The 14,657-nt window shown below is 36.5% G+C and overlaps 1 protein-coding gene and 1 long non-coding RNA gene across 2 annotated transcripts in view; one reads left to right on the top strand and one right to left on the bottom strand.

The window, feature by feature from the left end:
• LOC145722562 (uncharacterized) overlaps nucleotides 1–14,657 on the top strand; it is a 347,599-nt gene that overhangs the window by 44,744 nt on the left and 288,198 nt on the right. The window lies entirely within an intron of this gene.
• LOC145722501 (uncharacterized) overlaps nucleotides 1–14,657 on the bottom strand; it is a 164,556-nt gene that overhangs the window by 994 nt on the left and 148,905 nt on the right. Inside the window, exon 4 of the mRNA XM_081825768.1 lies at nucleotides 1,905–1,982. Coding sequence (XP_081681894.1) covers nucleotides 1,905–1,982 — 78 coding nt within the window. The remainder of the gene's footprint in view (nucleotides 1–1,904; nucleotides 1,983–14,657) is intronic.

Raw genomic sequence — 14,657 nt, 5'->3', positions numbered from 1 at the left:
AAAGCAATAAACATAATACAATGCAACAGAATGAGCATTAAAAGTATAAGCCAAGGGCCAGAGAACTGAAATGGTATTTGACATCAGGTGACTTGCCCATCTACATCTTCTGAAGATTCTGGATTTATCAAAAGGTGTAAAAAAATGTTTTTAAAAGTGGGCATGCAAGACCATCAGGATATTTAGGTTTAATCATTACAGCTCAAGGAAGGAAATGGCCTCTCAAGTCAGACCTTCTTACCTTTACGATTACAGTTCTCAAATGCATGTCCTGCTGCATATATTTTTTTGGAGATAGTAACAACTTAGTGACATTTTACTTTCCAAGTCAACAGTGGTTTTTCTGAATGGAAATGCAATTTACCTTTGTGCCCAATGATCTTGAAGGAGTTTCAAAGGTGCCTCAGACACACACTTCTAAATTCTTAACTTTAATGCAGAATAAGAAAGCTCTCCGCAGGTGAACTTTTTAAATCATATAATCTGAATACCCTGGCAATTTTTATTTTATTTTATTTTTTAAAAGATTTTATTTATTTGACAGAGAAAGACACAGTGAGAGAGGGAACACAAGCAGGGGGAGTGGGAGAGGGAGAAGCAGGCTTCCCACCAAGCAGGGAGCCCGATGTGGGGCTCGATCCCAGGACCCTGGGACCATGACCTGAGCTGAAGGCAGATGCTTAACGACTGAGCCACCCAGACGCCTGTACCCTGGCAATTTTTAAATCCTGGTGTATCACCCTTGTCTGGTTTAGATTTTCATTGTTTTCATTTGAATTCAGGAGAAATTATCTTAGCAATCTGAAAGAATCACACTTCCCTCTCTTTGGATCAAAATGAAAACAAATCTTTTTTTTCCATGGAAAAATCCAAGACAAACTTTTCCCTGGACAGTGAATCTAAAAAACTCTTTTTAGCTATTTGGCTTTGTTTTCCTGAATCAAACATGCTGTTTGTCACTAAAATTAACCATTACTTATCATTGACTAAACCAATAAATCTGGCAGAAATCAAGTAGGCTACATAGCAAATTGAGTAAAAGCTAACATAGCCATGCCATCTCTTTTTCCTGAGAAAAATAAAAATCAAATTGTGAAAAGTCACTCAATCTGAGTTAATTTTTTCTATTGAAAAACATTTGTGTACAAACGCTTTCTTTTTCTAGCCTATTTTCTCTACATTAGAGATACTTATTTCATTCAACACACACATGCATAGTCTGATTTATCTTTTTTCTTTTTAATGCTATACCCAAAAGTGTTGAATCCTACTGTTTTCTCCTTCACCATATTTTCCACATACATTTAAATGCTTTTGAAAACAGTAATAAAGGGTTAGGCTTTAATTTTTTTTTTTTTAAAGATTTTATTTATTTATTCATGAGAGACAGAGAGAGAGAGAGAGAGAGGCAGAGGGAGAAGCAGGCTCCCAAGGAGCAGAGAGCCCGATGCGGGACTCGATCCCAGGACCCTGGGATCATGACCTGAGCCGAAGGCAGACGCTTAACCATCTGAGCCACCCAGGCGCCCAGGCTTTAATTTTTGTATACAGTTGGACATGTAAAATTCTACAGATTCTTTGTAACTTTCTTTTCCTCTAACCAACTAATTGATTTAACCATCTCATTTCAGAACTCATCTAATGATAAAGATTTTCCCTAATATAAATGTTCCCATATATACATAAAAGTGAATGGAAAAACTAGTGTATTTGTTTCTCTTTCTACAATTTTTAGGTAGTTACAGATCTATTCCAAGTTTCCAAGAGGTTGGAACTAAAGAAACTAGGCCAGATAATAGGTGTGCAGAGATGAGGGACCTGTCTCTTGGCCCCAACACCTGTGTCTTTATATCACATCTGAGTATCTCAGTTGTTACAGGGAAGTGATGAGCTAAGTGACTTACCATTCTGTTGCCATCCAGAATTTACATCTTCCCTTGGTAGCATCAGACTGTGAGCATCTCAGTTTCCTTTTTGGTGCTCTGGAAATAACAGAGTGACCACTTTAGCAAGTAATTGGAAACTGTGAACATGAATGAAGATTAACAAAACATTTTAGGAGCTTTCAACAAAAGGTATGACTGAAAAAGTTCTATGTGGCTCCTTCAGGCAGGAGTTGTGAATTGTCATATGACATATTTTTTTCACCTATCTTGTTTTGCTTTAAGGGACTAGTACTAACAGAATCCCATTGGTTGTTATCATAGAAATATCGTAGAAAACACCGTGATATCTTGATAGTGGTTATCTAGCTCACAGGATCTCTTTCTGAGGCTAAAATGTAACTAGAGAACAGAACGTCTTCATTAAATGATACTCCCAGAGTTAACAATTTAAGCTTAGCTCTTATGAAAAGTGCAAAAAAAATCATTTAAAAATTATCTCATTTATTCAAAATTTGATTGAAGGTATGAAAAACTATTGGTTAATTTTTGCAAGCCACCTACCTAAGCTCCTGTTGTTTTATTACTTTATACATATAAAGCTTAAATAATATATTCATGAGAAGTGACTAAGAAAATTAATTGTACAAACATATGATTAAAAGGTACCTACAGAGAATAAAGATGTAGTAGGCAGAAATATAAATGACAGTTTCAGGGATGCTATATTTATGCTGTGGTTAATCATTTTTCTACAGAATTGGAAAATTTAATGTAATGAGCTATTGAGCTTTTAATCTGTTTGGGAGTTATTTTCCATATAAAAATATTAGCTTCCTTCTAACTTGAGAATAATTTAGATAAATTTATATGAAATATTATTGACCGATTAGAAAGATCTAGTGCTATATAAATTTAGGGTACTTTTTTATTGTGCAAATAGACTTGATAGTAACAAAGATGAGAACACCCTATTTTGGAAAGGCTCAACCTCTCCCAACCTGCATCACCATCTCTATGATGATGACCATCACCTTAGGATGTCCACTCCTTCCTGTTCTACACCATATATTCAGCTCACTCTAGATGTCTTCACTTGAATGTTTCTTTATCATTTAGGCATCGGCCTAGGAACTTAGAACTTTCCCTGAGCTTTGGGAAACTTTGAGCCTGGAAAAACATGTCACCAAGATATGAAAAAGAAAACTTCAATATCAAAACAATATATGGCATGATGTCAACTATTCCAATAGCCACAAACCAGATACCACATTGTTTTAAGCAAATTGTGTTTAATGTGAAATGAATACATTTAAGACTTTTTGTTGTAATGTGGGATACGATTTCCAAAAGTAAGACTGTCTAGTATTGATGTATGGCCTTAAATGACCTTTGCTCAAACCCAAAATAGTTAAAACTGTTCTCACTTCCTCTTTCATAACATTCTTACTCATTGTTCTCTAACGTACCAGAGTAGCACCCAGAAGTCTGGTCTCCACACTTGCCTTTCATCCATCTAAACATTCTCTCTCAGTCCCTCCAGAATACATGCCTTCCTTCCATTCTTCCTGGCTCTTCTTTAGTTTAGGTCCTCATCTTTCTTAACTGTGAGCTGGACTCTGGGTTTCCAGACTCGATCCCTTTTGCCCTAGTAGTTTTCATACTTAAATAGCACATGGGGTGCTTTTTAAAAACATGGATTTCTAGGCTCCATGTACCAGTTAGACTGTGATTCAGTTCATGTTGGATGCTGCTTGGGAATCTGTTGGCTTGTTTGCCTTTTAAGAATCTCCCCAGGTAATTTTGACCCATACTTTGAGAAATATTATAAGGTTCCTTGTCCAAGGAATAACTAGAACTGTTTCTCTCCCAAGACACCTATTTCATTCTTATGGCTTAAAATAAATCATTGCATTCAGTGTAAAGATCTATCTTCTCAGAATGGTGCTCAAGGCTCTCTGATGAGATACTTGCCTGTATCTCATCATAATGCATTATGTCCTTATATGCTTAGAGAATTACAGCAAAGGAACACTGGCCATAGTCTAAGTAGGCTAGATTATGCCAACGTAACTATTTGGCTTCCAAATCTCAGGGGCTTAACTCAGTAAAAGTTTATCTTTTGTTCCTATTACCTAGGCAGTGCAGGTTGCTTCAGGGCTCTGGCACATGCAGCTACTCAAAAACCCAGGCAGCCAGATGATCTGACATCTCAACATAAAGCATCAGAGGTTACTTAAGAAGCTTCTTTTCAATGTTTTAGTATGCATGTCCCATGCCACTTTTTTTTTCATGATCTATACGCTAGAGGTTGCACACATTGCTTAACCTTTCAAGGGCAGGAAGTATGGGAGAACACATGGATATTCAGTGAAGAGTAAATGTCTCTACCACAGGAACTTATGTGCGGAATTTAAAATCTCCCTCTAACTGAGCCCACAATCTTCTGGAGCTGTCATTCCTGATATTGACTGTCTATATTGTTTACATACATGGCATAGCAAATGGAAGACTTAGAAATCAATGAATAGCAACAGTCTCAATTTGAAACCCTTCTAAATTATTTCATCTATAAAAGATGGTCAGAGAAGTAAAAAATAGTGTAACTATTAATTTCCTCTGGTTATTTCTTTATTTAAAACTGATCAGATTAATAAAACCTGCCAGAATCTTTTAATCAGTTCTGTATCTTTTGTATTTTATTCAAGTTAAGTTTACTGGTCCTAGTTTTTGTCTTTAATTTGTATACCTTTATGTGGTGAAGTATGGAATATATGCCAAACACATTCAATCCATCAACATAAGGACCTTGGTGTTCTTCCAAATGTCGGTGGCCTTGTTAATTCTTAGATGTTGTATGCTGGGAAAGGCCAGTGCAAATAGATGTAATTTTCTACAAATGGGGGACGTATTTCCTCAAATTATACTGTTTGGCTAATTGTCATCTCTGTCATAACTCACAATATATTCAATAGCTTATTTTTTAAAGATATTTGAAAGAGTTGGGGCTTTTTAGTTATCAAAACTAATTTTCAATAAAATAGATTTAACCCCTTGTCTGTTAAAAAAAAAAACAACAAAAAAAATCAGTTCCTGGGAGCTGAGGCAGGTGCAGCCATCCTGCTGGTTTTACCCACATCTTACCGATTAATCTGTTGGTCAATAATAGCACAGGTAACAAGTTTCAAAGAATGATGCAAACTGGCGCTAGCAGTTGTCAAGATGTTGATAAATGTCTTTGTCACTTAGCTCTCCACTGGTCTCTCCAATTCAAAGACATTTTGTCAGTCAGTAGCAGCAGTGATTTAAAAATAAAAGAGGGAGTTGGAACGGCATCAATTGAACTTACCCAGTCAAATTTGTGTCTTCATTGTAGCAGGTCAACTGACCATTTTGAGCAGAAAAGCAGACCAATTTTGTGGCAGTTAATGGTATTGATTGTCATGTGTGTTCCATCTTCCCTGAATGAAGTGATTATTTATAATCCACTCCAAATTACGAGGGAAACTGAGGAACAACCCAGTGAGAGGGCTTGAATGTACACTACCAGCAATCTAAAATTTGAAAAGATATATAGATTTGAAATGATACTCTCCTAAAGAGAAGGATTCTCATTAAAACACACACACACACACACACAAAGTATGCTTATATTGCCCGTCTTAATGGATTGTGCATCCAGATTATACCTGCATTATTTCACTCATCTTTTTTTTTTTAAGTGGGAAAAATTTAAGATCTGGAGTTAATGTGAAGAGAAATCAAAATCTTTCTTTTGACAACTTGGTAAGTCAGTTTCAGGGGCACCAGAAAAACGTAGGCCCTTATTCTTAATTTGTGGCTACGTTTATGTCAGTGTTTTCTGATTCCATTCAAGTGTTTTCTGAAAGTTTCTCTCAAAGGAAAAGCTCTGTGATCAAGTAAGCATGAGTACATTGCATATTCTATTTAGAGAGACTTAATGTACATTTTTAAATTCAAGAAATATTAAAGGGCTCCTTTGGTAAAGAATCACATTTAATTTTACTTAATCCAACAAACACAGAGTTTTTCTTTCTTGGTTTAGTTACACTTACCAACATTTCCCAGAGCACAGCTTTCAAATGATACTCTACTATGTGCAGTGAATTATGTGTGTGTAAGTAGTGAAATAGGAATTAACAGAAGGCCCATCCCCCACTGGCTTCTGGTCCTCGTAGGGGAGAGGTATGCGTAATGGACCACCTGTTGCAGGGAGTGATTAGATATGCAAATGCAATCAATGTGTTCTTGGTTTCCATCATCCTTCCATCACTTGTATGACTCAGTTTGTTTAAAAATCATTTTACTGCTGTTTTTTCTGAACTGCCACATGGAAGAGGCCCAGCTCATGCCTAATGCTCAAACACCAGGGTAGGAATATCGCACAGGGGAGTTGTTTAACTTGGCATCACAGAGTAACTGACTTTCTGCACATTTATGGCACTTATCACTGAGAACCCAGGTGGTTGTCCTCAATATGAATGAGAACTTGAGCTGCTTCTCATTTCTTCAAAATGAACTGATCATAATGTTCTTTTGCAAAAATCCTTTTTTTTTTATTCATAGGAAGTATTATTTGAATCAACTCTTATGTTCAACATAGTCATTTCAAGAGAGATACACTAGGATTCAGATACTCATTAATGCAGCAGGGAGCATGTGTCTTTTGATGTCTTCTTACTTTCTGACTGCTATTTTGATGTGGCTTTTAAGGAATAAAAAGCCGCATCTTAAAGTAGATGACTACATCCTGGGTGTGAATATAGGTAAGTTGGTTTGATTGTTAAGTCGATTCAACTTCAATATATTAAATCCAAGAGGATGATTAAAATGTCCTAAATGGAACTAAACATTATACCTATCTCTAACCTATCAGAAAGAAAACAAAAATCTCAAAAAGACTGAGACAAATCATTTTGGATGAATCATATTTTATATAACCTCATTGCCCTGAAGGATTCTATTATAGACTGAATGTGTCTCCCTAAAATTCATATGTTGAAGTCCTATCCCCCAATGTGATGTTATGAGGAAGTGGGTTTTTGGGAGGTGATTAGGTCATAAGGGCAGAGGCTTCATGAAAGGGATTAGTGCCTATAAAATAGACCACAGTGAGCTCCCTTGCCCCTTCTGCCCTATGAAGATACAGCTAGAATATGGCCATTTATGAACCAGAAAGCAGTTCCTCACCTAACATGAGATCTACTGGCGTCTTGATTTTGGACTTCCCAGTCCCCACAACGATGAGAAATAAATTTATGTTGTTTATTAGCCTCCTAGTCTATGGTATTCTATTATAGCAGCCTAAATAGACTAAGACAGGTTCTGAGTACTATTTGAGTATAAATAAGGAAAAGATCAGAGTACTTTCACATTTCCGATAGTGATAGCATAACAGATGTCATCCCTTTTTCATGTGCAAGGTCATGCACATAATTATGCTTGGGTATTAAAGAAATCTGCTGAAGGTGAAGTTGGAATCAAGTATTCACAATTTAAGACCACTAGAAAAAGAGATTTTGTTTTCAAGAGAAAGGATGTAGAAAAATTTCACCTGACTGGCCACCATAGGAAAGGTTTATCTGTTGCCTGGGTAATCTATTTCAGGGTTATCATATCAATCAAAATTTCATGGATAAGGAAAAGAACAAGCAGTGAAAAGCTAGCTATTTTGGTGCAGAAAAGAAGGAAATTTATGTGATTTGTTTTTCTATTCTAAGAACTGATTTATGGTCTTATAAAAGAGTATGGGAGCTTTATTGCTTCCATTTCCCATCTTCTGCGCATTTGGGGTCAACTTCCAAGCAATGCCTACTGCAGAGTTTTTACATTAGCTAATGTGCTGTTGACCACTATTGTACAAAATAGCAGAGTTGAACTGCTTAGCATGCTTCATAATAGCACATTTACTGTTCTCCAGCCATGACTTGGAGCTGCATCATAAATTACTAGGAATCTGGACAAGCAGTAGACAGAAATCATTCACACTTCCTTGATTTGTTTTTGTTGTTGTTTGTTTTATTTTGTTTCAAGTTTTTATTTTAAATTCTAGTTAGTTAACATATAGAGTACTATTAGTTTCAGAGTAGAATTTAGCAAAATTCCTTGATTTGAAATTTTACTTGCATGACTAATTCTTGTGTTTCTATTTCTTGTTTGATTGTTTACTAATTTATTAATAACTTACTTATTCATATAGTCATCCAACAAATATTTATGAAGGGACTGTTTTGTACCAACATTATGTGCTAGGTTTTAAAGACCCAATGAAGATAGCATCCTTTAGTAGCTTCCACGAGTAGCTTCCACTTCAGAGAGGAGCAGAGAAATATGCAGCTATCAAGCCACATAGAAAGGGCTAGACTGCAGGCAGCACAAGGGTTATACTGAGAAATTAACTCAATTTAGACTAGGGAACTCAAGAAAGTCTTTCCAGAGGAGGTGAAGATAACCCCAAACAAGTTAGGAGGAATGGTGGGGAAGGAGTGTGAGAGGTGGGAGAGAAGCAAATTGGAGAGGGGGAGAATAGTTAGGAGGCTGCTGTGGTAATCTAGAAGAGAAATGAGGAATGACTGAACTGGAAAAGGGAATGGAAAGATAAGGTTCCATTCACAGGTCCTTGGTGACTGGGACATGGAATGGGAACAGTGACAAGCAGGTTAGGGAGGAGCAAGGTGACTCTTAGGTTGCCATGCAGAACATGACTCCAAATCCATTTGATTCATTCATTTTTGCTTCCAAAACTGGCTCCAAGGATGTTGAGCTCTGTCATGGCTTCAAGTTCCTTACAGAGCCCTAATAAGAATGAATTAAAATAATTCAGTTCTACAAGCTGACCCAGTTCCATATCTGTCTTTATAAAAGTCCCAGGAAGATGGATCACATACAGAACACAATGGTAGTGAAGCTAAGTAGATGGTGAAACTAAGTTATTTTTAAAATTGTCTTCAGCTAATTATAAAAAATCTGGGGGAAGAATGTATTTCCTTGCTTTGAAGATCAGAATTTCTATTGTAAAAAAATATGGTTGATCTACTGACTTGCATAACATTAAAATCCTCATCAGAGTTTTTCTATCTGGGTTTACCTAAAACTCCAGGTATAAAGGATACCATAACATGTGGCCCTCCCCTAAGGAGACTGCAGTTTTCACTGAGAAAAATAAAGGGTTAAAGAATTACCAACAACTGACAGACCATCTAAGATCAGTACATCTCACTAGGGAATTTCTTGGTCTATTCTGAGCAGATTTTAATTCATGACTTGGTAAAATTCTTTTAATCCGTTTATCAAAGCAGAAGAATGAAAGATCACTGAATTTATTTTTAAACTATAGAGGAAGCCTCCCATATCCGTTATCTTATTTGAGTTTGCTTTTGCCTCCAAAATGGACATTAATATTATATTCTCACAGAAAACTCCAGAGCATTATATTATAGCCAGAATGTAACAGAAGTATAATAGTTACATGGAAATGTAACTGAAGGGGTTGAAGACACAGTCACAGGATGTATGTGATGATAAGGTGAAGTTAGCAAAAATAACAGCAGCAGAGAAAATTCAAATATACCTTTAAATGTGTACTTATATTATGACATCTTTTTGTTGGATAACTAACAACTGACTCCCATCCAATTGTGCTTGAGGTGGTTTACTTGTAGTAACTTGCTGAAGTCGTAAAGCAAGACCGTGGTGATGATGGGAACAGATTGTTCTAAGTCCCACAAAAAGATTCTGCCCACTAAACTATCATTAACATTGCTTTGAAAAGTGATATGTAAGAGTTTGACGTCACTAGGTTTCCTGCATTGCTAGTTATTTTGTTACATATTCTCTCATCTTTTACATAAGTTTTCCTATCAAAAAGACTTTTAGTATATCTATATTGATTTAATGCCATATATTTTATCCTTAATATTTGTTTATTGATAAACCAAGAAGAAAAATATTTAAACACCTAGTTTTGAGGATTGTATAAGCTCAACACATTTATTTTCACAAGTGGAGAAATTGACATCCAGAAAGATGTTAGATCCAAAATCATACTGCTAGTAAGAGAGCTCTCTGCCACGAGGATATAGGACTCCTGGAATCCAGACCCACACTTTTTCCATCATCACTCCTGTTCTTCCCCTTTATTTGATATAAAAAGCCTATTTCCTGTAGCTCTGATAAAACATTACCAGCTATATGTTGCTTTGAAACTAGAGTTTTTGTTTCGTTTGGCCTTTGCATTGTTTTTAATGACCCCCAAATGCTCAGGGCCAGATTGGCTTCATGGGCATTTCTTTCTTATTGTTATTGCACCTATATTCCATGAAGAAAGGTGTAAATGTCTATGTAACCCTGTTCTCTAACAAAGTCCCACATTTTCCCCTGGTTTCTGTTTTGTCAGTCTGTAATATAGTGGTCCATCCCTGCAATGTGGTGGACCATCATCAAAAGGCTAAAGAGAAGGTCAAAGGTGAGCAAATCCAAAGGAGTCCGTATTAAAGGTAATGTGCACACATCTTAACTGGCATTCAAGGTTCTTAATAACCTATTCCTACTGGGCCTATCCAGGTTTGCCTTCTGTTAGATATAAGGGACTCTTTGCTCCTATTGGAACAAATATTTTCAGTATTTTCTCTGGTCAGTTAGTATATACTTTTCAGTAGTGTGCTTCTACCCCTGCTTCATCCATTGTGGTTACAACCATGAATATCCTTACTCATTTCATTTCACACTTGAATCCAGCAATTTATACATGGTCTCACCTTGTCTATATGCTTCCCTGACTCACTCATCTGCGTTTATTTCTTCTAACTCTGCAATTCTTAACCACTTTTTTTTCTTAGCACTGCACTCTGAGACTTAGAACATTTTATATCTGATACTCAACTCTGTTTACAACTAGTTTCTAAAGTCTTTGAAAACAGGCTTGTGCTTGTGTGTTATTTGATTTCTCCTTAGGTAGAGCTGTGGTGTTAGAACTATTCAGATTTGGCTCTTCCCCTTTTGGGCACATGGTAGGATTATACTTCCTCGATCCCTTTAAAGTCAGGCACAACCTTATGACGTCCTTTGGAAAACAGAATGTGAGAGAAGCGATGTATGTCACTTCTCGGTGTAAGTTTTAAGAGCCAGTGTATGGTTCACCTTATTCCCAACCCCTGCCATGATATCATGGCAGCAGATATGAAGATAGAATCTCCATCAGCTTGGACCCTTGAATGGCTATGATGGTAGAGTTTACTGTTGATCTATGATGAAAATGTACTCTGAGTGAGAAATAAATAGTCCTTTTAACATGGCACTAAGATTTGGGCATTCTTTGTTTCTGCAGCTTAACCTATGACATCCTATCTGATTAAGCATCCTAGGTAAGTGTCATACCTATAGTGGATATCCAATAAATAGTTATGCTGTGGGAGCACCTGGCTGGTGTAGTCGGTTGGGCCTCCAGCCCTTGATTTTGGCTCAAGTCTGATCTCGGGGTTGTGAGATCAAGCCCCGCATCTGGCTCCACGCTCAGCGAGGAGTCTGCTTGAGTTTCTCTCGCCCTCTCCCTCTTCCCCTCCCGACTGTTCTCTCTCTTTAATATAAATAAATCTAAAAAAAATATTTGTGCTGTGAAGAATGAAAAGAATCAAACTAGACAGCCAACTAGACACTGTAACTTGTAATTAATTTTGGAAAATTCCAGTGACAACCAGTAAGCATAACCAGGGATACCAATGAGAAAGTAAAAACAGTGAAAAGGAGATTTTTGTACTGACATAAAAAATAAAGCTGAACAAATTCCTTTAACTCTGATTGACCTCAGAAGTACTGACAAAGTCCGGAACAGCCTGAAGTTGCAAATATTTGATGTCTCAATTCCTGGAATATTCATTTCTAAGGCCAGTTAGGAAATGGAGAGGAGGTAAGAAAAGAAAAAGAAAGGAAAATCTGGGAAAATGGATGTTTTATAGAGTTGGCTGACTGTGTGAGTGAATGAACTGAACAGGGATTAAAAAAATTATTATTTTGAGCGCATGTGAGACATGCTTACCCATTATACATGTATGTATTATATGCATTTAATACCTATACATGTTATATGCAGAAACATGACAGAAAGCAAAAGAGGCAAGTTGGCATGTGTTTTATGAAAATTATTGCTTTCAGAAAGATGGCTGAACAAAAAAAAGTAAGATTTCAGTTATTCAGACAATTCATCCCAAACCTGTAAGTAACACCATTATGACAAGTTTTGCCTTACTTGCAGGCATCTACAATTTACATGTTTTTTTCAAATAAGCTGTGTGTGCTTGTATAAGTGTAAATCATGGCAAGGTCCTTAAAAATAACAAAAAACACTGCAATATCCTTTCAGTTCTCTGCGTTTCCATTATATAATTCACACAGTTTTATTCCAAAACTATTGGTTGCCAACTTATTCTGTACAAAGTAGTGTTCTAAAGCAATCCTTAAAATTTAATGTGCATAATAATTAGGAGGGAATTCTTGTTAAAATGCAAATTCAGGGGCCCCAGGGTTTTGAGTTCAAGTCCCATATCAGACTCCACACGGGGTGTGGAGCCTACTTAAAAAACAAACAAATAAAACAAAACAAATAAATAAAACGCAGATTCATAACCAATGGACTAAGATTCTGCATTTCTAACAAATATCAAAGTGATATCAATGAAACTGGTAGGGACCACCCTTAAACCCAAAGCAAAGCTTTGAGTAGCAAGGTTTTAAGTAAAGCCTCTCAGGTCACCATTGGTGGCCATTGGTTTGAGAGGTCAGAGCTCACTGGAGACAGTAGCCACTACCTGAGTGCCCCATCAGAAGAACCTCAAAGGGAGGCACCACATGGTCATCTCATGTCCAGCAGTCATGAATTTGTCCCAACTCATTGAGCCTAGCCAAAGAGAAAATCTATTTGAACAGTTAGCTAAGCGCTCTTCTCTGCTCATCGTGAATATGGGACTTATTGAACTGATGAATATGTGTTCCTGATATCCATGGAGAAAAATGGGCAGCTTCCCATTAAGGAAGAGGAAGCAAAGAAACCCAATGAGGACTCCACAGGAATAGAGCACCAAGTGGCACCATTGAGTGCTGTCCTCACATACGGAAGATTCTTAAGCTCATTTGCAGCAGATACGCTCTTGCCACAGTAACCTGGTTAGCTGAATAATGACTGCTTCAAAGATATATATATATATATATATATATTCTGCAAATTAGAGCTTCTTTGTTATTCTGAAACTGAAAAGTTTGAACATTCCCATTATAACAAGATATTACAACATTATGTTTATTGATGAAAATAAGAACAATCTGATAGCTACTATAAATATATTTCTTTTGTACAAATTTTTATCTTTTTTTTTCTAAAAAAGTTACTCATGATGCTATTAAGAATTTGAAAATATCGGGGTGCCAGGGTGGCTAATTGGGGCACCTGGGTGGCTAAGTCATTAAGCATCTGCCTTCAGCTCAGGTATGATCCCAGGGTCCTGGGATTGAGCCCCACATCGGGCTCCCTGCTTGGCGGGAAGCCTGCTTCTCCCTCTCCCACTCCCCCTGCTTGTGTTCCTGCTCTTGCTATCTCTCTGTCAAATAAATAAATAAAATCTTAAAAAAAAAAAATTGAAAATATCATCATTAAAAACTCATCAGACATTATGCTCTTATTTTAAGCACAAAGCTTAATAGAAGATAGTATATTCATAAATGCCAGATCATATTTCATATTAAAATTTTGTAAAGGTTTTATTTAAAAATGTTATACAAGTTTAATATTTAATGTGATCCCTAGTATTTGTATCCTATTTGTCTTATTATAATTATATACTGAATATAATATTTTTTTGTTAAGCCCTATATCAAGATGCTAAATCTCCTTCAATTTACACAAATTATTTTTTATTTTATTTTTTATTATTTCCATGTGTCCTACAATGTCAAAAGATTGGAAAGCAACGTTATTGGAGCTAGAGCAGTGAATGAGACAAAGTCCCTGTTTTCTTAAAGCTTTCATTCGTATGGAAGGAAAAGAAAATAAATGCTTAAACAAGAAAAATATCAGTGAGTTATAACTGTTACAAAGAAATATATAATAGGTTGTTTTATTAGGCAGTAATGGGGTGGCTTCTTTCAGCGTGTGATCATAAAGATCTCTGCTAGGAGGTGACAAAGTGGGATCTGAAGGCTAGAGAGAAGACAGCCATATGATGATCAAAGGGATGGGTATTAGGGCAGAGGGAATAATCAGTTTCAAGACCCTGGGAAAATAACTTGGCTTGTCAAAGGAAAAGAAAGGTCAATGTGGTTGCAACATTGTAGGCAAAAAGGAAGCAGAAGAGATGAACTTGGGAAGATCTGCAGGGTCACACTATGTGAGGGCCACAGCAAGGAACTTATTCTGAGCATGACAAGAAACTATTGAAGGCTTTTATTGGGGATGTGGCAGCATAGAACTGGTGTTAAATGCATGGCCTCTGGAGTTGACCAACCTGGGTGCAGATCCAAGCTCTGCTATTTCCCAGCTATGTGATATGGGTAATTTATTTTACTTCTCTGTGCCTCAGTTTCCTCATTATAAAACATAGGTGACAATCTCAATAAAGTATGTAGATTTGTTGTGAGAATTAAATTGAGTTATTATTTGTAGAGATGATAATAGCATAATATACTGTGAATATTAAATTGTGTTTTGTCAGATAGTCATTATCTTGAATTTTTAAATAGCCTTCCCTAATCCAACCCTATATTTGA

This window comes from Leptonychotes weddellii, chromosome 7 (genome assembly GCF_054177405.1).
Source record: "Leptonychotes weddellii isolate Sample4059 chromosome 7, ASM5417740v2, whole genome shotgun sequence".
Classification (NCBI taxonomy): Eukaryota; Metazoa; Chordata; class Mammalia; order Carnivora; family Phocidae; genus Leptonychotes; species Leptonychotes weddellii.
The sequence above is the reverse complement of the archived record's forward strand: the minus strand, read 5'-3'. Positions and strand labels throughout refer to the sequence as shown.